Source organism: Moschus berezovskii, chromosome 20, assembly GCF_049115385.1.
Source record: "Moschus berezovskii isolate FMDL1 chromosome 20, NW_MosBer_1.0, whole genome shotgun sequence".
Taxonomy (NCBI): Eukaryota; Metazoa; Chordata; class Mammalia; order Artiodactyla; family Moschidae; genus Moschus; species Moschus berezovskii.
This window is the reverse complement of record NC_142479.1, coordinates 55,430,838-55,455,000: the sequence shown is the minus strand read 5'-3', so window position 1 is coordinate 55,455,000 and position 24,163 is coordinate 55,430,838. Positions and strand designations below refer to the sequence as shown.

General features: G+C 44.4%; 1 protein-coding gene across 2 annotated transcripts in view; it reads right to left on the bottom strand.

Moving 5' to 3' along the window:
- DHX8 (DEAH-box helicase 8) overlaps window positions 1-10,139 on the bottom strand; it is a 30,550-nt gene extending 20,411 nt beyond the window's left edge. For both annotated transcript variants that reach the window (XR_016035544.1, XM_055407979.2), the window contains exons 1-9: window positions 9,872-10,139; window positions 5,715-5,800; window positions 5,152-5,224; window positions 4,707-4,792; window positions 3,504-3,613; window positions 2,764-3,117; window positions 2,245-2,389; window positions 1,948-2,151; window positions 1,213-1,300 (exon numbers count right to left, since the gene is read on the bottom strand). Coding sequence is in view for 1 of the 2 variants with exons in the window: in XM_055407979.2 (XP_055263954.1) it covers window positions 1,213-1,300; window positions 1,948-2,151; window positions 2,245-2,389; window positions 2,764-3,117; window positions 3,504-3,613; window positions 4,707-4,792; window positions 5,152-5,224; window positions 5,715-5,800; window positions 9,872-10,019 (1,294 nt within the window). In the remaining variant the exon portion in view is untranslated. The remainder of the gene's footprint in view (window positions 1-1,212; window positions 1,301-1,947; window positions 2,152-2,244; window positions 2,390-2,763; window positions 3,118-3,503; window positions 3,614-4,706; window positions 4,793-5,151; window positions 5,225-5,714; window positions 5,801-9,871) is intronic.
- Window positions 10,140-24,163: the final 14,024 nt, after the last annotated feature.

Below are 24,163 nucleotides of genomic sequence, written 5' to 3'. Positions count from 1 at the left end.
TAAAAAGCCTCTTGATGAAAGTAAAAGAGGAGAGTGAAAAAGTTGGCCTGAAGCTCAACATTCAGAAAACTAAGATCATGGCATCTCTTCCCATCACTTCATGGCAAACAGATGGGGAAACAGTGGAAACAGTGACAGACTTTATTTTTTGGGACTCCAAAATCACTGCAGATGGTGACTGCAGCCATGAACTTAAAAGACGCTTACTCCTTGGAAGGAAAGTTATGACCAACCTAGACAGCGTATTAAAAAGCAGAGACATTACTTTGTCAACAAAGGTCTGTCTAGTCAAGGCTATGGTTTTTCCAGTAGTCATGTATGGATGTGAAAGTTGGACTATAGAGAAAGCTGAGCACAGAAGAATTGATGCTTTTGAACTGTGGTGTTGGAGAAGACTCTTGAGAATCCCTTGGACTGCAAGGAGATCCAACCAGTCCATTCTAAAGGAGATTAATCCTCGGTGTTCATTGGAAGGACTGATATTGAAGCTGACACTCCAATACTTTGGCCACCTGATGCGAAGAACTGACTCATTTGAAAAGACCATGATGCTGGGAAAGATTGAGGGCGGGAGGAGAAGAGGATGAGATGAGATGGCTGGATGGCATCACCGACTCGATGGACATGAGTCTGGGTAAACTCTGGGAGTTGGTGATGGACAGGGAAGCCTGGCGTGCTGCGGTTCATGGGGTCGCAGAGTCGGACATGACTGAGCGACTAAACTGAATTGGGTGGTGGGTACACAGGTTTCATTTGTTATTGTTATATAAACCATATACACGTCATTAAGGAATTTATTTCACAAATTTAAAAATAAAACTGCCAATGAGCTAAGCTTAAAAATTGTTTCCATAGCAACTCAGAGGTAATCTAGGTGGATCCAAGGTTTAGAGAACAATTACTAAAAATATGAGATCAAATTCACTCCCCAAAATACTAGAACTTCTTGTATCTTAAAAACTGATTGTAAGCACCCTATATCCTAAGAACTGATCATAAGCAACAAGTATAGCAATAAACATTTATCAGAAAAATAAGGGGTTTTTTGCCTCCACAGTGAAAGGACCCTTGTTCTTTGAGAGAAGAGCTGCAAGACCCAAGAAACAGATGAGTTTAACCACTGGTTTAAACTACAAATAAACCCCATCCATGACTGAGCTTGCCAACTGTCCTCCCAATCCATCATCCGGCTCCATCTAAGCGGCTGGTTACCTTCTTCATCATCCACTTTAGGGAGAATGCCAGTCTCTTCATCGAAGTCTGGGAACTCTTCTTTGGAAAGGACATTGGCAGCAATCATCTAGCCAAAGGATAAAAGGAAACATTTGTTGCCTGCTACATCAACACTCTTCTTTTAACTTTATACAAAGACTTCATGTAGGAAACCAAGGTTTCTTCCTCTGCTGACCCCAGACTGCAGGGCCTCAAACACCATATATCCCACCCCTGGGGGCACAACATCGTGCCCAAAAGCACAGCTCAAGAGTCGCATTCCCAGGACATGTTATCTGCTCCCTGACTCCATAGCACTCTGTACATTCGATATTATGTAGAAGGTAAACGTTCCCAGTTATCTGCTTCAATTTGTCTCCTCCACTGGACTTGGAGTTCCTCAAGGGTAGGAACCATGATACATTTTATCCTCACAGCCCTTGTTTTCGCACAGTGGCCTGGCACACTAGGGTTTTGATGTTTACCGACAAACGATGAAAACATGAACGATCATTCAAACAGCACTTACCACATGCAGGCACTAATCTAAGAACGTCACTTCTACTAACTCATTTAATCCCCACAATACCAACACTAGCCCTGTTTTACAGATGGCGGCTCTGAGGCACAAAGAGGTAGTATAACTTGGCTGAGTGGTCTGAAGCCCAGGGTCCACACTCATAACCATCGTGCTACACCCTGAATGACTGTGGCCATAAAAGCAAGGGCCCCAACCTGCTTGATCTCCCACTTCTCTGGGTCAGAGATGCGGGTAAGGCGCTTGCGCTCTAATGAGTCATCCTCTACTTCAGGGGCACTGACGAGAGACAGGTGGGTGGGCCTGTCCGGATTCCTCATAGAGGTCTCCTCGTTGGTCTCCCCGACAAGATTCCGCCGTCGATTTGGGTTTAGATCTTCTCCAGTCTCTTGATCCACATCCTAAGGCACAAAAACAAGGGAGAGCGTTTACGTGCCCTTCTCTTATGCCTCCTTGACCATCGGATGTGGAAACCAGCTGCATATCTCACCTACCTTCATGCTCAAGCTGGTTTTGGTCCCAGTGAAGGACAGCACTTTGACCTTGACCCTTTGGCCTTTGCTCACCACATCAGCCACATTGGCCACACGGCCTTCCCGCCGGAGCTCAGAGATGTGCACCAGGCCTTCCCACCGCTTTCTGAGGGAGTCAGACACATCAGGAAGATGCCTAAAATACCTTTCCCCCAACCATTTTCCACCCTTGTTGTAAGTGAACTAAGAGAAATGCGTCTTAAACTCAAGAGCAAATTTCCAAGAAACTGGCCAAACAATAAACTAGAATTACAACCTTCCCAAGGAAAAAGTTGGGGGTTAGGGTGGAGGTGGGGGGCAACAAATTCTCATCTGTGTCAACTAGCTAAAGGGCAGATCTCCTGAAGTCAGAGGAAGGAATAAATGGCTCTATGACATTTCAAATAAAAGGTCAGCTTCTAACAGCCTGACACAGTCACTTTTTAAAATATGAAAATCCCCAGTGATAAAAGCAATTCTGCCCTTTGCTGGTGTCATTACCTCAGCCCCTCCAGCTGCACAAAACATCCAAACTGCATGATGCTGGTAACCTTGCCGTTGTAAATGTCCCCGATGGCGGGTTCTTCTGGGGGAGGGCGGTCCACGTGCTTATCCCGCCATCTGTCCAGATTCCGCTCCCCATGCTTGTCTCGGTCTTTCCGATCTCTGGGGGGACTCTGACTTCTGCTCCTGGACCGGTATCTAGACTTCCCCTTATTCCTGTCCCGGGTCCGGGAACGTGATCGAGAGCGGGACCGGTGTCTCCGCTTATGGTCTCGATCACGGTCTCGCTCACGGTCACGGTCTCGCTCCCGCTCTCGGCTCCGGCTGCGCTTCTTCTTCTTGGCCTTGTCCCTAGCAACAAATACTTGTTTGAAAAACAAAACCATCCCAATTCCATCCTCACCTTCCCAAGCACCTAACACAGTGCCATGCATATGGACGGTACCCACTAAATGCTGAACTGGAGTTTCAGTAACTGTGACTGACATCCCTGCAGGCCAATAACAGAGGAAACCACAAATGTATTCAGCCCTCTTTCAACCCAGATTTCTATCTTCTGAACATCTCAGCACTTGCTGCCTGAACACTCTCACCAGGGAGGAATGAAAATAGATCCACCAGTACGGTACATGGCCAGTCTAGATTCTGTAAACTCGCCCAGAGTTTTGCTTGGCTGGTCCACAATTCAACTATCACTATATCCCAAACTTGCAAAGGATCGGGCGCTAGGGACAAACCGGTGCTCGGTGTCTCTGTGCTTCTCCTGGCCTGCTGCACTGGGCATCAAGGCCTCCAGTTCTTTCAGGACATCCACAGCGACTTTCACGTCATCCTCGTCCAGCATGGTCTAGAGAGACAGAGGCAGCCACGTCAGGAGAAAAGGGGACAAGAAAAGTCCACTCTCAAGAATCTGTACTTCAGGGTCATCTGCAAATCTAACGGTCCCTACAGTTCTGACCACTAATGTGAGGGAAGCAGAGGGGGCAGAGATTTCCAACACAATTTGAGACAGAAGGATAAGGAATGAGCAAAGGCTTCTGGAAGTCATTTCCACACTTGGCAAATCCCCTTTGTCCTTAATACAAGCCTTATGGTGGCAATTAGGTACCACCCCTCCCATGAAAGCATGCAAATGGTGATTATGAACAGAAAATAGACGTCAAAGTTTTTACACAGCAGTCTCCCTCTACACTCCCTTCCCTCTTTCACCTCTTTATTTTTCTCCATAGTTCTCATCGCTATCAGCTATATCATCTACTTACTTGGGTATTGCCTGTCTCCTCCCCACTAGAGAAGTTTACATGTTCATTCCCTGCCCCAGTACCAGGATGCAATGTCCAAGAGGGCAGACACTCTAGTCTGTTTTGTTCACCACTGTACCCTGATAGTTATATAACAGCTTGGCATACAGTAGGTACTAGTGAAATTAAAAAATCAAAACACTTTGAACCTGCCTGCCAATTCAGGAGATGCAGGTTTGATCCCTGGGTCAGGGAAGATCCCCTGGAGTAGGCAAGTCACTCTAGTATTCTTGCCTGGAAAATTCCATGGATAAAGGAGTCTGGTGGGTTACAGTCCATGGGGTAGAAGAGTCAGACATGATTGAACACATACACACAATATGTAACAAAGAAAAAAATCTAATTTTGCACAACAGGCAGTTGTTTCAGAACTTTAAGTTATTTCATACCTATTCCATATCCCTTAATCATTCTTCCCACAATTCCCAATCTCATTTCACTGGAATATCATTCTCTAAACCCTTTAACACTACTCTACACACAGTACGTGCTCAGGGAGTGGCCAGACACTCTTCTCTGAAAAATACTAATATGCTATAATGAAGGCAAACTTAAAATTAATAACTAATGAGACAGAGAAAAGGGGTGAGGTGGGGGGACATGTAGCTGCAGTAGACAAGCTCAAAATGGTATCAGTACCCGAACAGAAGGGTTGTCTGGCTGGCAAAGGACTGGGAAGAGTTCCTTCAGCTTTTCTTTTTCAGTTTTGGGCTTAACCACTGGATCTTAATTCATTAAAAGCATGAAAGGGTAAAACAAAAAAGACATAATTAATATTCTTAGTGATTAACAAAAGAACTTCAACATTAGATTTGCATCAAACTAAAAACGTTTTTCTACATATTACTCTTATACATTACTATAAACATAATTCGACGTCCTAAAAAAAAAACTGATTACAAAACCCTCAACAACTATACTGGCACTGGGATGGGGAGTGTGATTCAGTATGCATTTGATTGGTTATGTCTTATTACTTTAATCTACTTGTTCAGCAGCTGCAGCAAGGTAAACAAATGCAATTTACAGATGCTCACAACCTAAACCATACTGGAGACGAAGCTTGGCTAGAAGCTCTGCTTACCTTTGCTAGTAGAAGGCTTTGCTGGAGGCCGCATGGTTTGTATGAGACGCAGCAAGTTACTAATGAGTGAATCCTTTGAAAAGAAACAGAACAAAGATTATCAGCCCTTGGATCACTGCTTAAAAACACTAAGAAAAAGGGTGTCCCTTAGAAAGAGTGGTAATGCACCTGTATTTAACTGGGACAAATAAAGCCGAGTGTTAACCTGATGTGGCCTGAACCTACTAATGCAGCCTCAGAGAAAACTGATATTTATGACTCTGCAGGGATGTAACTTAGTTCCCTTCAACTATTTTATTTCCCATGGTTTAGAACTACCTTTCACACCCAGACTGTTATTTTTGACTTCCTGATTCACAGAACAAGAATGGAAGCACCCATAAAGACTTAATAATGGAAATTCTGCCCCATTTTCCTAGAAAGGTATCACAGGCAATTCAGTTATATCACCACTGCTTAGTGGCATGAAAACATCACATACTTAATGGTTCACTTTATTGGCATGTACTATCAAAATCCAACAGTGATATTAAAACAAAACAGGGGTCTCTATGTACACATACCGTGAATTCTGCACCATTTTTGACCAGCGAAGCCTTGAAAGTATCAAAGGTGGTATTTTTCTCAGCAAGGCTGATCACAAATTCAGCTGCAAATGAGAAAAGGGATTAAAACCAGGAGAATGGAGACTTGAAGAAGAAATCAGTTTCAAGTATGTTAAAAATAAAACCAGTTTGGTTATCCAACAGCCTTCAGTCTTCATAAAAACCGAAAAGCACCATTCATAAGAGTAGAGAAAGAATTTAGATTATCAAGATTATCCATGTATAATCTTCATAAATAAAAAGAAGACATGGATCACCAGGCCTTTGAGTGTATTTGAGAGGGGAAGACCTCCTTGTCACACTGTACTCTTCCTCAAACTACTAGGTATTTATTCCACCATACAGATTCTAGAGGCAAGCCTGTCCAAGGTCATGAGCCGACCACATGTGCACAGGCATGCACACATGGACACAACAGGAAGCCTTCTACAGTTTCTGAAAGGACACACACGATCTATAATATATATGAGGTCCAGGCAGCCGCTGGGTGCTACAATATCCAAGTTGGTGAAAGACTCACTTGCTCCCCGCCCCCAAATTTCACAAACCTGCCTAGTTCTCAAAATGTCCAATATTAGAACTATTTATTAATTAAAAGACTTGCAAGAGAAAAGTCCACTTCATGATAGACTGAGAAAATAGCCTCAACTTCTAAAGATTTCAGTTGGACTTTTTTTTTTTGGTCATGCCATATGGCTTTCAAGATCTTAGTTCCCCAATCAGGGATTGAACCCAGGTTCTAGGCAAGGAAAGTATGCAGCCCTAACCACTGGACCACCAGGCAATTCCCTTCATTGGATTTTAATCCTAAAAAATAATGATGATAACATGGAAGATCTGGATAACAAACTTATAAACTAGTACCACATACCATTTCCATGCTGAAATTTGCCTTTACCTTTTTTATGATGTTAAGTGAAAGTCTGATGCCATCAGGTTTTTATTTAATAACAAGTTAACAACAACAGTGCCAATGGTTAAGACTTCTCAAGCAATTACTACATTCCAGGCACTATGCTAAGTGCTTCACATGGTTACCCCCATGGTTCTCACAACCACCCTTATAGGTAGGTAGTACTATTGTCCCTGTTTCACAGATGAGGAGGCTGAGGGTTTGAGACAATGGCCTACCCAAAAATAATTGGTGGAACCAGAACTGGAATCCAGAAATCTGATTTCAGAGCCCAAATTCCTTAGAGAATGTGGACAGAGAACTAAATCACATGGTGCTAGTCATACAACGCTCAAACGAGCCAACTAAAGCAGTCACCAGCATTCACACTGTAGCTGTCATTATGAGGATTTATTTTTAATTTTCAGAATTATATGAGGACATCATATAACTGAACAATCAAAAATGAATCAGTAATTAAAAACAAGCTCATTGTTGGAAACAGGAAAAATAATAACACTGATTTAAATGATAATACATCAAGGTCAAAATAAAAAAATCAAGTCAACAAGTAAAACACCCAAGAAATAAATATATAACTTTCTGTTATTAAAACAAACTCTGGCAATTTAACTTTTTTGTTACTAAAACCAACTCTGGCAATCACACTTTTCCAATATTACTATTTTTAATGTTATTGGTTCCATAAATCTGTGTTTAACAGTGTGATACTGTGACTTATAAGAAGAAACACATATTTGGTTTATATCCCTGGCGTGGAGCTCCTAAACCCTTGGAATTTCCAAAATGCAGAGAATAAGTTATTATTTTTTTTTACTTTTTTGAGATAACCTTAGGAAAGCCCCTAGGTAACTAGGATGAGGGTTAGTTGTCCAGGAAACCAATCAAGAGATTAGAGGGCTGGAACTTTCAGCCCCACCCTGATCTCTGGAAGGGGAGAGAGGCTGGAGTTCAGTCATCAATGGTTGGATGGCATCACTCATCCACGTTTGAGCAAACTCTGGGAGACAGTGAAGGATGGGGAAGCCTGGCGTGCTGCAGTCCATGGGGTCACAAAGAATTGGACATGACTTAGCAACTGAACATCATCATCAATGGCCAATGATTTAATCAGCTGTGCCTATACAATGCATGAGTGCTCATACAATGAGGCCTCCATAAACACCCAGAGAGGGTCTGGAGAGTTTCCAGGTTGGTGAATGCATGGAGGTTCAGGGAGAGTGGGGCACTCAGAGAGCATGGGAGCTCCTCTCTGTTACATACCTTCCATTTAGTTGTTACGTCTTTTTATAATAAATCAGTTAGTAAAATGTGTCTCTGAGTTCTGTGAGCCGCTCTAATAAGTTAACCAAACCCAAGGAGGGGGGTCACTGAAACCTCCAATCTATAGCAGGTGACAACCTGGACTTGCAAGTGGCCTATGAAGGTGGAGGTGGGGCAGTTTTGGTCTCAAGAACTTTTTGTTTCCTCTAAAAAGGGCTAAGGCATTAATACTCTGTAGTTTAAAAGAGAGAGAGAAACAATGTAAGCCCATTGAGGGAATCTATCTTGTACTCTACTGTATTCCTAATCCCCCAGCTCAATGAACATTTGCTGAATGAAGGAACATATTACCCAGAGAGAAAGCAAACTGACCAGTCTATCTCCTCATTATCAAAAAAAGAGTAAACTGACAAAAAATTACACAAGATAGGCACACCCTGATGACAAGCAAGAGAAAAGTGAACTAAAATACACCCTGTGAAGAACACAGTATCATCCCTATTTCACAGATAAGAAAAACTGCTGCAGAGAAACTATGTATCTTACCCTAGATCATACTTCTAACCTCCCTGACCCCTCTTCCTCATGCATGGGTCAGTGTCTTCCATCTCTCCAACTGATGACTTTATCTTCATTTAGAAAACAGAACTGTCAAAAAGGAACTCTCTCCCTCATCTCCCTACCACCTATCCCTAAACCCATCTGCATTTAAAATCACATTCTACCCTCCTTCCGGTTAAAATGAAGCATCCCTATGCCTATCAAGTCAATTCCTCCACCCATGCCCTAGACCCTATCCATCCCTCTGCCTCCACGGGGATTCCACCTGCCTGCAGCCTGAGCTGCGGGGCCCTCAGTTCAGTTCAGTCACTCAGTCATGTCCGACTCTTTGCGACCCCATGAATCACAGCATGCGAGGCCTCCCTGTCCATCACCAACTCCCGGAGCTCACTCAAACTCATGTCCATCGAGTCGGTGATGCCATCCAGCCATCTCATTCTCTGTCGTCCCCAATCCCTCCCAGCATCAGAGTCTTTTCCAGTGAGTCAACTCATCACATGAGGTGGCCAAAGTATTGGAGTTTCAGTTTTAGCATCAGTCCTTCCAATGAACACCCAGGATTGATCTCCTTTAGAATGGACTGGTTGGATCTCCTTGCAGTCCAAGGGACTCTCAAGAGTCTTCTCCAGCACCACAGTTCAAAAGCATCAATTCTTCGGCGATCAGCTTTCTTCACAGTCCAACTCTCACATCCATACATGACCAAGTCTTTTCCATTTCCTCAGTTTGTATTCGCCCCATGTGCATTTTGTCCTAAGACGTCTAATGTTTGAGAAACACTATACACTGGTGCTTCAGAGACAGTGTAAGCATGAACGGTTATGAGCACGGTTAAAGTTACAGACTTGGATTCCAGACCAGGCTCACCTCACATTTTGATATGTGATCTTGAGGGGGGTTACTTAATTACTCAGAGCCTTGTTTTCGTAATCTATAAACAGAAAATACTATCTTACAGGATGGTATGAAGAGCAAATAAGACAAAGTAAAACACTAAGCATAATACCTGGCACGTAGTGAGAACTCAGTAAGTGGCTGCCATGAAAAACCTCATCATCATCACCATCATCATCATGTGACTCTGCGTTGTTGCAGTTAACGCTGTTTAATTATCAGGGGATGGAGGGGCTGGGGGCCTGGGGAGCTGGGGGGCTGGGGGGGAAGCAAGCAGCGACGGCCGCTCCGGGTTTCACTGACAGTTCTGGGAAAAGCGTTCTAACAGCTCGGCCTGGAGAATTCTCAAGAGGAGGCCACGGCCGCAGGTGCCCTGGGCCAAGTCTCTGTGACAGACAGACACATACGCTCGGCCCATCAATCCTTCTCCTTCCGCTTTCCTCCAGCCCAAACCCAGAGGCCGCACGGACCTCCTCAGACTCACCCAAATCCTTGTCGTTGATACCCAAGTGATTGTCCAGCTCAGTGCAAACCTTTGACACCAAAGACAAATACTCGAGTTTGGCGAGTTCTTCTGCGGGGCCTAGCTCTGTCCCGGGTACGACTCCCGCCATGGCCACAGCCACCGCCATGGCTACGGCTTCCCCCTGCCCCTCACCGCTGGCCCTCGGAGCTACTCCCACCTGGGCCCCTCACTGCCCGCCCTCCGAGCTACTCCCGCCCCTGCTCCAGTTTCAACTTCCGGGTCGGCGCTCCTCTCTTTTGTTTACGATAAATCGAAAGCTCCAGGAACTTTTCTTGACGTAACCGGATGGATCATAGAGATCAGACAGGAAGTGCTCGAGGAAGGGACAGCTGAATGGGTTACTCAACACGCTGACGGGCGCCCTCTATAGGTCAGCGAGCTTCTTGGCCGGCTTTCAGGCACGAAAACATGCCCTCTCCACGCGCTTCCGCCCTGTGTCGGCAGAGGGCGACCGTGGCCTGCGCAGGGGGAGCCGAGGAGGGGGGCGCCGCCACCTCCTTGCGTCTCCTCCCCCCTCGCCCCCCCCCAACACCCGCTGCGCCTGCGCTTTAGAAGTCTTGGGAAAAAAAAAAAAATGAACCTGAATTCAACCCTGGAAAAGGCAAGATTGGCTTAACAGGAGACCCCTATATTCCCGGGGCTTTGCAACTGCTCGGATCTTGACTATTCCAAGCGATTCTGTAACAAATCAACAGGCGATGGAGCCTGGTTCTGTCATTAACTCACTTTACAAATGAAGAAACTGATACTTCCACTACCTAGCTGAGTGTCTTTAATCTCTTGGGCCTTAGCTTTCTCGTCTGTAAACTTGGATAATATTGCTCTAACTGGGTTTAGGTGATGACCAAATGAGATAACTATACAAGGATCCTGATTCGTAAACACAGTACAATGGCAGTTGCTATAACCCCAAAGCTGAGACTGTGGTCACCATCAAGTCTGTCAAGCATAGATCCCCAAAGTCTGAGACACCAGAGAGCCACCTGGCTCCTCTCCTGTGAAAACCACTTCTCCATCCCCAGTTTTCCAGATGCTAATACCCTCAGTCCTCTCAGAACTTGGTCCCGCAAATATCAGCTGCGCTGTGAACCCAAAGTCAGTAAGCTCAGGTCTCCCAGCTTCTGCTTCAGGTCCCCTTTCCTATGGTGAGGTGAGGGGCTTCCCAAGTGGCTCAGTGGTAAAGAATCCACCTCAAGTAGGAGACGCAGATTTGATCCCTGGGTCTGGAAGATTCCCTGGAGAAGGACAATGGCAACCCTCTCCAGTATTCTTGCCTGGGAAATGCCATGGACAGAGGAGTCTGGGGGGTGACTGTCCATGGCGTCGCAAAGAGTTGGACACAACTTACAACTAAACAGCAGCAGCAACTAAACCACACCCCACCACTCTGCATGATGAATGAGGAAACAGGAGGCACCCCCAAGTGCCTGTTGATGGCCTTCTCATCAAAAGGGAGGGAGTCAGACCCTTTTGCTTTTAACTTCAGGGTACATTACACTACTGCATCTTTGAACTCTGTTCTTTTATCATCTTACTGTAGTTCTCATCACCTCCAAGAGCTCCATGTTTCCAGGATCGTAAGGATCAACACTGTACCCTCCATGTTCTTCCCATTCCCCTTTCTCTTCCTCTGTTCCTACATGAACGGGATGGAAAATCTTGCACCTGATTCGACAAACTCAACTTGCCAGCTTGGAGCAGGGCTACCTGGGGCTTATTCCACTGAATTCTTTTCTTTGTGCCTCTTTGCCTTTCAAAATATGTATACGTTTATGTTCTGCTTTCCTCCAATATTTAACTGGATGGGGGGGAGAAAACATGGGGTTTGTTTTGTTTTAAAAGCTCTGAGGGAAAAAAGGCTATAGAACCATAATATGTAGTGGTGGTAACAATACTATAGGAAAACTAGAAAAACTTTTTTAATTTGGGGGGGAATTATTGAACACACATCTCAATAGTAAACAGTAACAACAAAACATTGATTTTATCTGTGTATTCCATTAAGTACAAATTTTCAGAAGTCAAAGTTTTTTATGCAATACACATATACCCTATAATACCAAAGGATGCTTTGTGAAGCCATAGGAGAACATTAAGTACATCAGTTCAGTTCAGTTCCGTTCAGTCGCTCAGTCGTGTCCGACTCTCCCCGACCCCGTGAATCACAGCACGCCAGGCCTCCCTGTCCATCACCAACTCCCGGAGTACACTCAAACTCATGTCCACAGAGTCGGTGATGCCATCCAGCCATCTCATTCTCCATCGTCCCCTTCTCCTCCCGCCCCCAACCTTTCCCAGCATCAGAGTCTTTTCCAGTGAGTCAGCTCGTCGCATGAGGTGGCCAAAGTATTGCAGTTTCAGCTTTAGCATCAGTCCCTCCAATGAACACCCAGGATTGATCTCCTTTAGAATGGACTGGTTGGATCTCCTTGCAGTATAAGGGACTCTCAAGAGTCTTCTCCAACACCACAGTTCAAAAGCATCGATTCTTCGGCGATCAGCTTTCTTCACAGTCCAACTCTCACATCCATACATGACCACGGGAAAAACCATTGATAGTGACTGATAAATTGATTGCCCAAACACACATACATGTGGAGTCTTCCTCTCTCTCCCCATGAAAGACACTGAACCAAACGCAGTATAGAAGTGAGTACAATGGCAGTACAATGGCAGTTGCTATAACCCCACGGCAGGGAGGGAAAAATTGGGAGATTGGGATTGCCATATACACACTGCTGCTGCTGCTGCTGCTGCTAAGTCAATTCAGTTGTGTCCGACTCTGTGTGACCCCATAGACAGCAGCCCACCAGGCTCCGCTGTCCCTGGGATTCTCCAGGCAAGAACACTGGAATGGGTTGCCAGTTCCTTCTCCAATGCATGAAAGTGAAAAGTGAAAGTGAAGTCGTTCAGTCCTGTCTGACTCTTCACGACCCCATGGACTGCAGCCTACCAGGCTCCTCAATCCATGGGATTTTCCAGGCAAGGGTACAACTAATAAGGGCCTACTATATAGGGAAAAGAATCTAAAAAACAGTGGGTATATGTATGACTGATTCACTTTGCTGTACACCTGAAATGAACACAACATGGTAAATTAACCGTATTCCAAAAAAAAAAATTTTTTAAGTGAGTTTATTCTTACAAGGGTATATTGTATAGCACAGGAAATATAGCCAATATTTTATAACTCTAAATAGAGTATAACCCTTAAAAATTATGCTTGTGAATCACTATGCTGTTTGTCTGAAACTTACATAATGTACATCAACTATACCTCAATAAAAAATAAAATAAATTTTTAAGTGAATTCATTCTGGAAATTCCCTGGCAGTCCAGTGTTAGGACTTCTCGCTTTCAATGCCAAGAACCTGTGTTCAATCCCTGGTCCAGGAACAAGGATCCCTCAAGTCACACAGTGTGGCCAAAAAACAAAAGTGAATTAATTTGTGTTGAATGTATTTGGATATATTCTGGATCACCCTTTGAATATATTTCCAAATATTATACCAGGTAAGTACTTCCCTGGCAGTCCAATGGTTAAGACTCTGTGCTTCCACTGCAGGGGGTATGGGTTCCATCTGGTAAACTAAGATCCCATGTGCTGCAGGGTGTGGCCAAAAAAAACAAAAAGAAAGAAATATTATACCAGGTATAATTAATTGCTCATCAGTATTATATTACTTTCCTTGGACAGCCTCCATTTGGCTTCTTTAATACAGCTATTGATGGTTCCCAGTAAATAACCTGCCTTCAGAAGACAATATTTAAAATATTGAAACAAACAGCTTATGCTTAATCACTACCACCACCCATCATGGATAAGAAATGATTTCCCACCCTGATCCAATAGTGACAAGGGCTTTGCTTCTATGCCTACTCCTCGACTGACACATGTATGGATGTGAGAGTTGGACTGTGAAGAAAGCTGATTGCTGAAGAATTGATGCTTTTGAACTGTGGTGCTGGAGAAGACTCTTGAGAGTCCCTTGGACTGCAAGGAGATCCAACCAGTCCATCCTAGAGGAGATCAGTCCTGGGTGTTCATTGGAAGGACTGATGCTAACGCTGAAACTCCAGTACTTTGGCCACCTCATGTGAAGAGTTGACTCACTGGAAAAGACTCTGATGCTGGGAGGGATTGGGAGCAGGAGGAGAAGGGGACAACAGAGAATGAGATGGCTGGATGACATCACCGACTCAATGGACGTGAGTTTGAGTGAACTCTGGGAACTGGTGATGGACAGGGAGGCCTGGCATGCTGTGATTCATGGGGTCGCAAAGAGTTGGACACGACTGAGCGACCGAACTGAACTGAACTGAACTGAAGACTGACGTATATATTCAACTCTCACCACAATTCCCACATTATATCTGTTTTGTCCAAGAGATTGGTCCCAGCTGCTGGCATTGGGATAAGAACTTGTGGGTTGAGGGAAAGTAGGAAGCAGAGAAGAAAGTCTTGAGCTGCTGAGCAATCCTAGACTAGATAGGGGAGGGCAGAAAGAACATAAGTGTGTGGAGTTGATAGATGGCATCCTTGGGGAAGTTGGTGAAAAAAACCACCGGACTTCCTGTCACCAAAACAAAATGGTGTTGCTGCAAACAAGACAGCCCTGACTTTTTCTGCTGGGACCTTAGGGGAAACACCTCTGCTCTGGAAGCCAAAATTGGAATGATTTGCTTGGGCCTACCCTGGTGGCTAAGATGGTAAAAGCATCCTCCTGCAATGCAGGAGACCTGGGTTCCATCCCTGGGTTGGGAAGATCCCCTGGAGGAAGGCATGGCAACCCACTCCAGTATTCTTGCCTGGAGAATCCCCTTGGACCAAGGAGCCTGGTGGGCTACAGTCCAGGCAGTTGCAAAGAGTCAGACATGACTGAGCAACTAAGCACACACACACACACACACATATAACTGCCACTCAACTGTCACTGTTATTAATGCAGTGAGACTTCAGGAAAAACTGGCACCTGCTTCATTGCTCTGTGACTTCCCTGGTGGCTCAGACAGTAAAGCATTTGCCTACAATGCTGAAGACCTGAGTTTGATCCCTGGGGTGGGAAGATCCCCTGGAGAAGGAAATGGCAACCCACTCCAGTATTGATGCCTGGAGAATCCCATGGACAGAGGAGCCTGGTAGGCTGTACAGTCTATGGGGTCAGCAAAAAGTCGAACATGACTGAGCGGCTTCACTTTCACTGCTGTACTGTGGCCTGACCTAATCAGAGAGCCTGGGAACCAACTGAAAGACACTGATGCCAGTGGCTAGAACCTTTTCATCTGAGGCCTTTGCTGAGAGGGACAGAAGCCCAGAGAGAGTGAAGTAGTGAAATACCCCTCTTTTTTTTTCACTCTTCCCCCAAATTTTCTCCAAATTTGAATCAATTCATCAATGATGTACTGAACATCTACTTTGTGCCCAGGCACTGTGATAGGTTCTGGAAAGTATCATTAGGGATTGGAAAGGCAGTGGAAAGCCATCAAGGAAGAACTAGAATATTCTTAATGCTACACTCGTGGCTGGTGGCAAAGCTGTGTTTATAACTCCAGTTTCTGTGCTGCCTGAACAGGAGGGCAGGTGATTGGGAGACAAAAGTCAAAGCACGTCAGGTCAGCTGATGGCAGCCGGGGGAAGGAAGGGGGCGGATGGGGCCAGGGCCACCTCATAGGACTGTTCCTCCTGTTGCAATCCTTTATTTGTCTGCCTTATCTTCCAATGCCCAAGCACAACCTCCATTTTGCCCCAAATGTCCCCGACCTTAAATTTCCCCTCTTTTCAGGCCATCAACCTACCATCCACATTAATAATGGATACTTTGAGCTCTAAATTCTCCAAAGTTTTATAATATTAGGCAAAAAAAAAAAAATTCCTTAACAGGCTTTTTCTTTTTTTGTCACAGTCAAGTCTCCTCCTTTCTCTCTTTAAAGGCTTTAAGGGCTGTCTTTAAAATGTCAAGAAAAAAAAAATCAGACACCCTTAGGATGTGAACTTGTTAAGAGAATTTATTCCCCCATCTCTACCTCCTCACCCTCTGTGGGAGTGATAACACATTTTCACATGTTTATTTAATCGTGAAATGTTTAAATGCTAATCATCCTTTAAGTGACTGAGAGCTTCAGGATCTACTGGATATTTTGTAGACTTCATTTAGGTTGATTTTCTTTAAAAATAAAAATTATTAAATAATGAATATTACAAGTCTAGGAAACAAAGTGATAAGTTACAGAGAGCTTTTTTTTTTTTTTTTCCTCTAGTGGTATTTAGCCCCCATCTCTGGGAGGAGGGTATTTCTTTACCCTCTGGTTTCTGTTTGAGGTCATTCTTTAGGAACTTAAGGCTTTCCTCAGGAGAGATACAAAAAAAAAAAAGGCAAACCAAGAAAAATGTTGATAGGAAAAGAGGAGAGAACAGAGGGGCTGGTGTTCTGTTTACAAGTCAGGGATGTAAACAGCTGTCCAGTTAGTTTGGGGCCAAAGGTCTGTGTTAATCTGTACACTTGCCACTAACTCCACAGAAACTGTTCTTCCGAAAACTCCATTTTTTTCACCCGAGAAAAAAAGGATGAATTCCCAGCGTGTCCTCCATCCCAAGTCTGAGAGTGCCCAGCAGAAAGAGCCCTGTGGGACTCCTCCCCGGACTCTCCAGGCCCTGAGCCTCAGATGATCTTTGGTGGCAGCAAGAGCTGCTGCCCTGGTGCCAAAATAGATGCCTCTTCGTCCTGGGATTATAGTCATTATGGTGATTGATGCCTCCAGAGTGAAAATTAGCAATCTGGTGAGGTAACTAAAAATGAATGCATCTCTTCCTAGGGTTCACTCCACCCAGCTGAGCCACCGAATAAAACCAGCATATGGGGCAATTAGGGAGCTGGGCTCTGGCTTCCAGGGCAAAGAAGAAAAAAGACAGAGTTCAGGGCCTCTGGTTCCCTGCTTGGTTCAATAATGATCACACATCCTAATGAGCATCCCCTTTGCCTCTCAATAGTGTTCCTAGTCTGAGACCTCCAGCCTGTGGTTTCACCTTTCCAATAAATTCATTTGTTCCACACAGCAAAACATCTTACCCTCTTTTGTTGCAAATTGGCTGAGGGAGAGGAAAGGAAAAAGTGAGGATAAAGGTTTTTCACATGGGTTTGTGTGGGGCAAATATAGTGTTTCTTCTTAGTTATAACTTTTTTTTTTTTTTTTTACTGTACTGCTCAGCTTGCAGGATCTTGATTCCACCAGCAGGGGTCGAACCTGTGCCCCCTGTAGCGGACACTCAGAGTCCTAACCACTGAACCACCAGAGAACTACCCCCCCATAGATTTGCTTTTACATGACCCAGAAAGACTCTAATCTTCCATTAACTCTAGAATAGCGGTGTGGGTAGAACTTATCTGAAAATTTTTGCAGGACACAGAGATTCCATATTGGTTGATCAACCTCTCTTACTGAGCATGTCCAGAAATCCCTGTCCTGTTTTATCCCCATGGACTTGGACTTAATTAAACTTCACTTGTGACAAAGACTGATTGGGGTCACATTATCAGCTACTTGCATATTTGGGTTTAAAGGCAATATTCAATCATGTATACTTCTCCTGAAGTTTTAGAGTTGGACAAGATTTAAGAGATAATGTCATCAAATCCATTCTCTAAAGGCCATCATTATTTGAAATGGTGTTACTCCCCTGACCTCAATACCTAAAACTCCTCTCTCTAACCCAGTGCATACTTTCCATCACTGGACCTTCTCTTAATTTTCAAGGTGCCTCTAAATCTTTCATTTATCCTTGCTTCCAATCTATCAGCATTCTCTCAATTTCACTCATATTCTCTCAAACATTTGGAAATATGCTCACAATTGTCAAGGAATCCCTCCCTCCATTGGTTTTCTGCTGTCCTGATCTGCCAACCCCAAGTGGCCCCTGTCACCCTGCTTCTTCCCTCCCACACTGCTGGGTATTGCTAGAAGTCCCAAGGTCAAGCTGGTTCAACCCAGTATAAATTCATAATCTTGAACTTCACCTGGGCCCCATTAGGGCTCTTCTGGACAGTGGTTTCCCACACAGCATGACTCAAGATGCCTAAACTCTCCTGAAGTCCCAAACCCACACCCACCACCATCATTTTCAGAAGACTTCACCTCCTACTCACAGGGAAAAAGAAAGCCATTCAAGACTTCCCTCCCATCCCTGCCCTCACCTCCATCTCAGAATCAGTCCATACTTTCACCTGATATTTCTTTCTGTCTCTAGGAATGCATCCTTTCTCCTCCTCAAAGCTCATGCATCCGCGATGCTCTTCATCTTGTCCCCCCCATTGACAACCTCTCTGATCTCTTGCATCCTTACCCTTTCTCTCTCCTTGTTTCTTACCTTCTTCCTACAAACAGGTTCAAGTCCCCACTGACCTAAAAATAAGAAATCTTTTCTCTATGTGCTTTTGCTCATCCTACTGTCTTTCTCTATCTCCTGATATAACCAGAGCCCTGAGAAATGTAAACTATATTCAGAGTTCTCTGTTCCCCCTCCTCCTGCCTGCCTCCTTCTCCAACTCATCCTCTCAACTCCTGGCCATTTGCTTCCACCCTCTTGAAGTTATTCATTTATGTATTCATTTTTTCAACAGATGTGTATTGAGAACCCACTCTGTCAGTCACTGCTAAAACTCCCTGTTCAGAGAATTTACCAGTTACTTCTGTCTGGGTCTCACTCTGAGATACTCTGAGTTCATTGCTCTGGGTGTGACCTGGACATCAGGATCTTTTAAGGCTTCTTGGGTGATTCCTAATGTGTAGCAACGTTTGGGAACCACTGCCCTAATCCCCTAATACAAGATTTCTCCATCTTAATGCTATTGACCTTTTAGGCAGTGATCATTCTTTGCTGGTAGTGGGGTTTTCCTATGCACTATAGGTTGTTTATGGAGAAGGCAATGGCAAGCCACTCCAGTGTTCTTGCCTGGAGAATCCCAGGGACAGGGGAGCCTGGTGGGCTTCCGTCTATGGGGTCACTCAGAGTCGGACACGACTGAAGTGACTTAGCAGCAGCATAGGTTGTTTAGCAGCATCCCTGGTCTCTACCACTAGAAGCCAATAGCATCCTCTGCCCCTAGTCTCGACAACCAAAAATGTCCCCAGAGGTTGCCAAATGTCCCCTGAAGGGCAAAACCAACCCCAGTTGAGGCCCACTGCCCTAATATCTTCAGTTTTCATCTTCCTTGACATGTGGAAGTGAAAGTGAAAGTCGCTCAGTCATGTCTGACTCTTTGCAACCCCATGGAATGTAGTCCATGGAATTCTCCAGGCCAGAATACTGGAGTGGCTAGCCTTTCCCTTCTTCAGGGATCTTCCCAACCCAGGGATCAAACCCAGGTTTCCCTCATTGCAGGCGGATTTTTTTACCAGCTGAGCCACAAAGGAAGCCAAAGAATACTGGAGTGGGTAGCTTATCCTTTCTTCAGTGGTCTTCCCAACCCAGGAATTGAACCAGGGTCTCCTGAATTGCAGGCAGATTCTTTACCAACTAAGTTATCGGGGAAGCCCTTGTGAAGTGAGTGAGTGAGTGAAGGTCGAAGGTGTCCAGCTCTTTACAACCCCATGGACTATATACTCCATGGAATTCTCCAGGCCAGAATACTGGAGTGGGTAGCCTTTCCCTTCTCCAGGGGATCTTCCCAATCCAGGGATTGAACCCAGGTCTCCTGCATTGCAGGCGATTCTTTACCAGCTGAGCCACCCTTGTGAAACTCCTTTTTAATTCAGCTTTCACCACAGTGCACTCTCTGATTCAATATGCAAGGACATATTGATATTTAAAACATGTTTATAGAGCAGACCTTAAAGTGGTTCATATGTCTTTTGCTCACCTCTTATTGGCTGCTTATCTACAAGAAGGACAAGCAATGTAACCTTTATTGTGAGCAGCCACACATCTAGCTAAGACTGGGATTCTGGTCCTATAGTTTATGTTTGAAGGAGATCAATCCTGGGTGTTCATTAGAAGGACTGATGCTAAAGCTGAAACTGCAATATTTTGGCCACCTCATGCGACGAGTTGACTCACTGGAAAAGACTCTGATGCTGGGAAAGGTTGGGGGCGGGAGGAGAAGGGGACGACCGAGAATGAGATGGCTGGATGGCATCACTGACTCTGTGGACATGAGTTTGAGTGTACTCCGGGAGTTGGTGATGGACAGGGAGGCCTGGCGTGCTGTGATTCATGGGGTCACAAAGAGTCGGACACAACTGAGCGACTGAACTGAACTGAACTGAACATAACTTGCAGGATCTTAGTTCCCAGACCAGGGATTGAACCTGGGCTGTGGCAGTGAAAACATCAGGACCTAACCACTAAACCACAAGCGACTCCCCTGATTCTAGTCCTATAGTACTTTCAGGTCCTGTCTTTTCCTCGTTATCCCACCTTCCCTGGAAGTACAGATGTGATAGTGTTAAGTCATCTCAGACAGTGTAAACAAGGTCATGACCCTAGGGTTCCTGGAGCAGAGAGGTAGAAGCATCCTAATCTCTGACCTCTCAGAACCACCACACCAGCCCTAGGCTCCTCTCTACTGAATTATTATGTGAGGAAGAAATACACTTCTGTTTGAAATCACCATATTAGGGTGTTGCTATTATATAAGCTGAACCCATGTCCTAATCAACATGCTGCTGCTAAGTCACTTCAGTCGTGTCCGACTCTGTGTAACCCCATAGACGGAAGCCCACCAGGCTCCCCCGTCCCTGGGATTCTCCAGGCAAGAACACTGGAGTGGGCTGCCATTTCCTTCTCCAATGTGTGAAAGTGGAAAGTGAAAGTGAAGTCGCTCAGTCGTGTCCGACCCTTAGCGACCCCACGGACTGCAGCCTACCAGGCTCCTCCATCCATGGGATTTTCCAGGCAAGAGTACTGGAGTGGCTTGCCATTGCCTTCTCTGACTAATCAACATGGATCCAACCAAATTCGGCTATCACTTCTGGCAACTCGCAGATCTCTATCTCCAGCCCCTGCAACTCTCAAACTCTGATCTTCTATTTCAGTTACCTGTTGGAAGCTCCAGCTGGATATCCAAATAGGATCTTAAGCTTAGCATGTTTAAAACCAAAAGCATCATTCTTTTCCCTCACACTAACACTTCCTGCCATTTTCCCTAATGCTGCTTAAAAGACATCCACTGCTCCAAGTCATCCAGGCTCCAAATCTGGGATGCCTGCCTCACTTAGGAGCCCTCTATCCTATTATAAGCTTCCCAACAACCTTAGTTAGCACCCCTGCACATCTACATGTCCATATGCTTCCACCAAACCAAACCACTTGTTAGTTCCCCCTCCTAAATACTCTGCTTCCAGAACTATTGCAGATTCTCTACTTCCTTCTACTGAAGATCCCATGTCTTTCTCATCAAAGGCATGTCTGAGTCATCCCACAGAAGTCCATCCCCAAACCTTGCACGTGGTAGGCATGAAAATGTTTTTCAAGTTGAAGAGATCAAATGGTTTGCCCAAAGCCACATGGCTAGATGTTCTGCTATAAGCTGGAGACAGCATTTTCAAATGATAAACTATATTTCCTGCTTTTTTTAAAACTGGACTGACAATGTCATGAGGACATGGACTTCTTAGGAAAAGGTAGTGATTTGAGAAATTCTAAACTGCAATTTAAATAAGTGTTCTGCTATTCTGAGCCTTTGGCATACCATGGAGTATAATTATATCATGTGTCTGTGTAATACAAGATAAAATAGAAGCATTTTACTGCAATATATAGTTTCATGCGCTAAATGTGAATCTTCATCCAAACATGCTCTAACTTGCCTGATTCCTTAGGGGCCAGAAAGCACTTAGAATACTGAGATATTTTTCAAGTTGAGCTAGCTTGAATCAAATTGAGAATCACTGTGGGATCCTCTAGAACAATTTTAAACAAATCAGTGGATACCGTGGTCAATATTTGAGCCATGTGGCCTGCTCTCACAATGAATGTCTATAGCCATTCTTGTTTATGTGCCCATGATTTTCCAAAGTTTTTTTTTTTTTTTTTTTTGAGCCATAGGAAAAAGATTCAGTAGGTTTTGAGTACCTACTGAATGATATGGTAGGCATATGATAGTGTGATCAGTTCAGTTCAGTTCAGTTGCTCAGTCGTGACCAACTCTTTGCGACCCCATGAATCGCAGCACGCCAGGCCTCCCTGTCCATCACCAACTCCCGGAGCTCACTCAAACTCATGTCCATTGAGCCGGTGATACCATTCAGCCATCTCATTCTCTGTCGTCCCCTTCTCCTCCTGCCCCCAGTCCCTCCCAGCATCAGGGTCTTTTCCAGTGAGTCAACTCTTCACATGACGTGGCCAAAGTATTGGAGTTTCAGCTTTAGCATCAGTCCTCCCAATGAACACCCAGGACTGATCTCCTTTAGAATGGACTGCTTGGATCTCCTTGCAGTCCAAGGGACTCTCAAGAGTCTTTTCCAGCACCACAGTTCAAAAGCATCAAGTCTTCAGCGATCAGCTTTCTTCACAGTCCAACTCTCACGTCCTTACATGACTACTGGAAAACCATAGCCTTGACTAGACAGACCTTTCATGGCAAAATAATGTCTCTGCTTTTTAATATGCTATCTAGGTTGGTCATAACTTTCCTTCCAAGGAGGAAGCATCTTTTAATTTCATGACTGCAATCACCGTCTGCAGTGATTTTGGAGCCCCAAAAAATAAACTCTGACACTGTTTCCACTGTTTCCCCATCTATTTCCCATGAAGTGATGGGACCAGATGCCATGATCTTAGTTTTCTGAATGTTGAGCTTTAAGCCAACTTTTCCACTCTCCTCTTTCATTTTCATCAAGAGGCTTTTTAGTTCCTCTTCACTTTCTGCCATAAGGGTAGTGTCATCTGCATACCTGAAGTTATTGATATTTCTCCCAGCAATCTTGATTCCAACTTGTGCTTCTTCCAGCCCAGCGTTTCTCATGATGTACTCTGCATATAAGTTAAATAAGTTGGGTGACAATATACAGCCTTGATGTACTCCTTCTCCTATTTGGAACCAGTCTGTTGTTCTATATCCAGTTCTAACTGTTGCTTCCTGACCTGCATACAGGTTTCTCAAGAGACAGGTCAGGTGGTCTGGTATTCCCATCTCTTTCAGAATTTTCCAGTTTACTGTGATCCACACAGTCAAAGGCTTTGGCATAGCCAATAAAGCAAAAATATCTGGAACTCTCTTGCTTTTTCCATGATCCAGCGAATGTTGGCAATTTGATCTCTGGTGCCTCTGCCTTTTCTAAAACCTGCTTGAACATCTGGAAGTTCACGGTTCACATATTGCTGAAGCCTGGCTTGGAGAATTTTGAGCATGACTTTACTAATACGTGAGATGAGTGCAATTGTGCAGTAGTTTGAGCATTCTTTGGTATTGCCTTTCTTTGGGATTGGAATGAAGACTGACCTTTTCCAGTCCTGGGGCCACTGCTGAGTTTTCCAAATTTGCTGGCATATTGAGTGCAGCACTTTCACAGCATCGTCTTTCAGGATTTGAAATAGCTCAACTGGAATTCCATCACCTCCACTAGCTTTGTTCATAGTGATACTTTCTAAGGCCCACTTGACTTCACATTCCAGGATGTCTGGCTCTAGGTGAGTGATCACACCATCGTGATTATCTTGGTCGTGAAGATCTTTTTTGTACAGTTCTTCTGTGTATTCTTGCCACCTCTTCTTAATATCTTCTGCTTCTGTTAAGTCCATACCATTTCTGTCCTTTATTAAGCCCATCTTTGCATGAAATGTTCCCTTGGTATCTCTAATTTTCTTGAAAAAATCTCTAGTCTTTCCTATTCTGTTGTTTTCCTCTATTTCTTTGCATTCATCACTGAGGAAGGCTTTCTTATCTCTCCTTGCTATTCTTTGGAACTCTGCATTCAAATGCTTATATCTTTCCTTTTCTCCTTTGTTTTTCACTTTTCTTCTTTCCACAACTATTTGTAAGGCCTCCCCAGACAACCATTTTGTTTTTTTGCATTTCTTTTCAATGGGGATGGTCTTGATCCCTGTCTCCTGTACAATGTCACGAACCTCCATCCATAGTTCATCAGGCACTCTATCTATCAGATCTAGTCCCTTAAATCTATTTCTCACTTCCACTGTATAATCATAAGAGATTTTATTTAGGTCATATCTGAATGGTCTAGTGGTTTTCCCTACTGTCTTCAATTTAAGTCTGAATTTGGCAATAAGGAGTTCATGATCTGTGCCACAGTCAG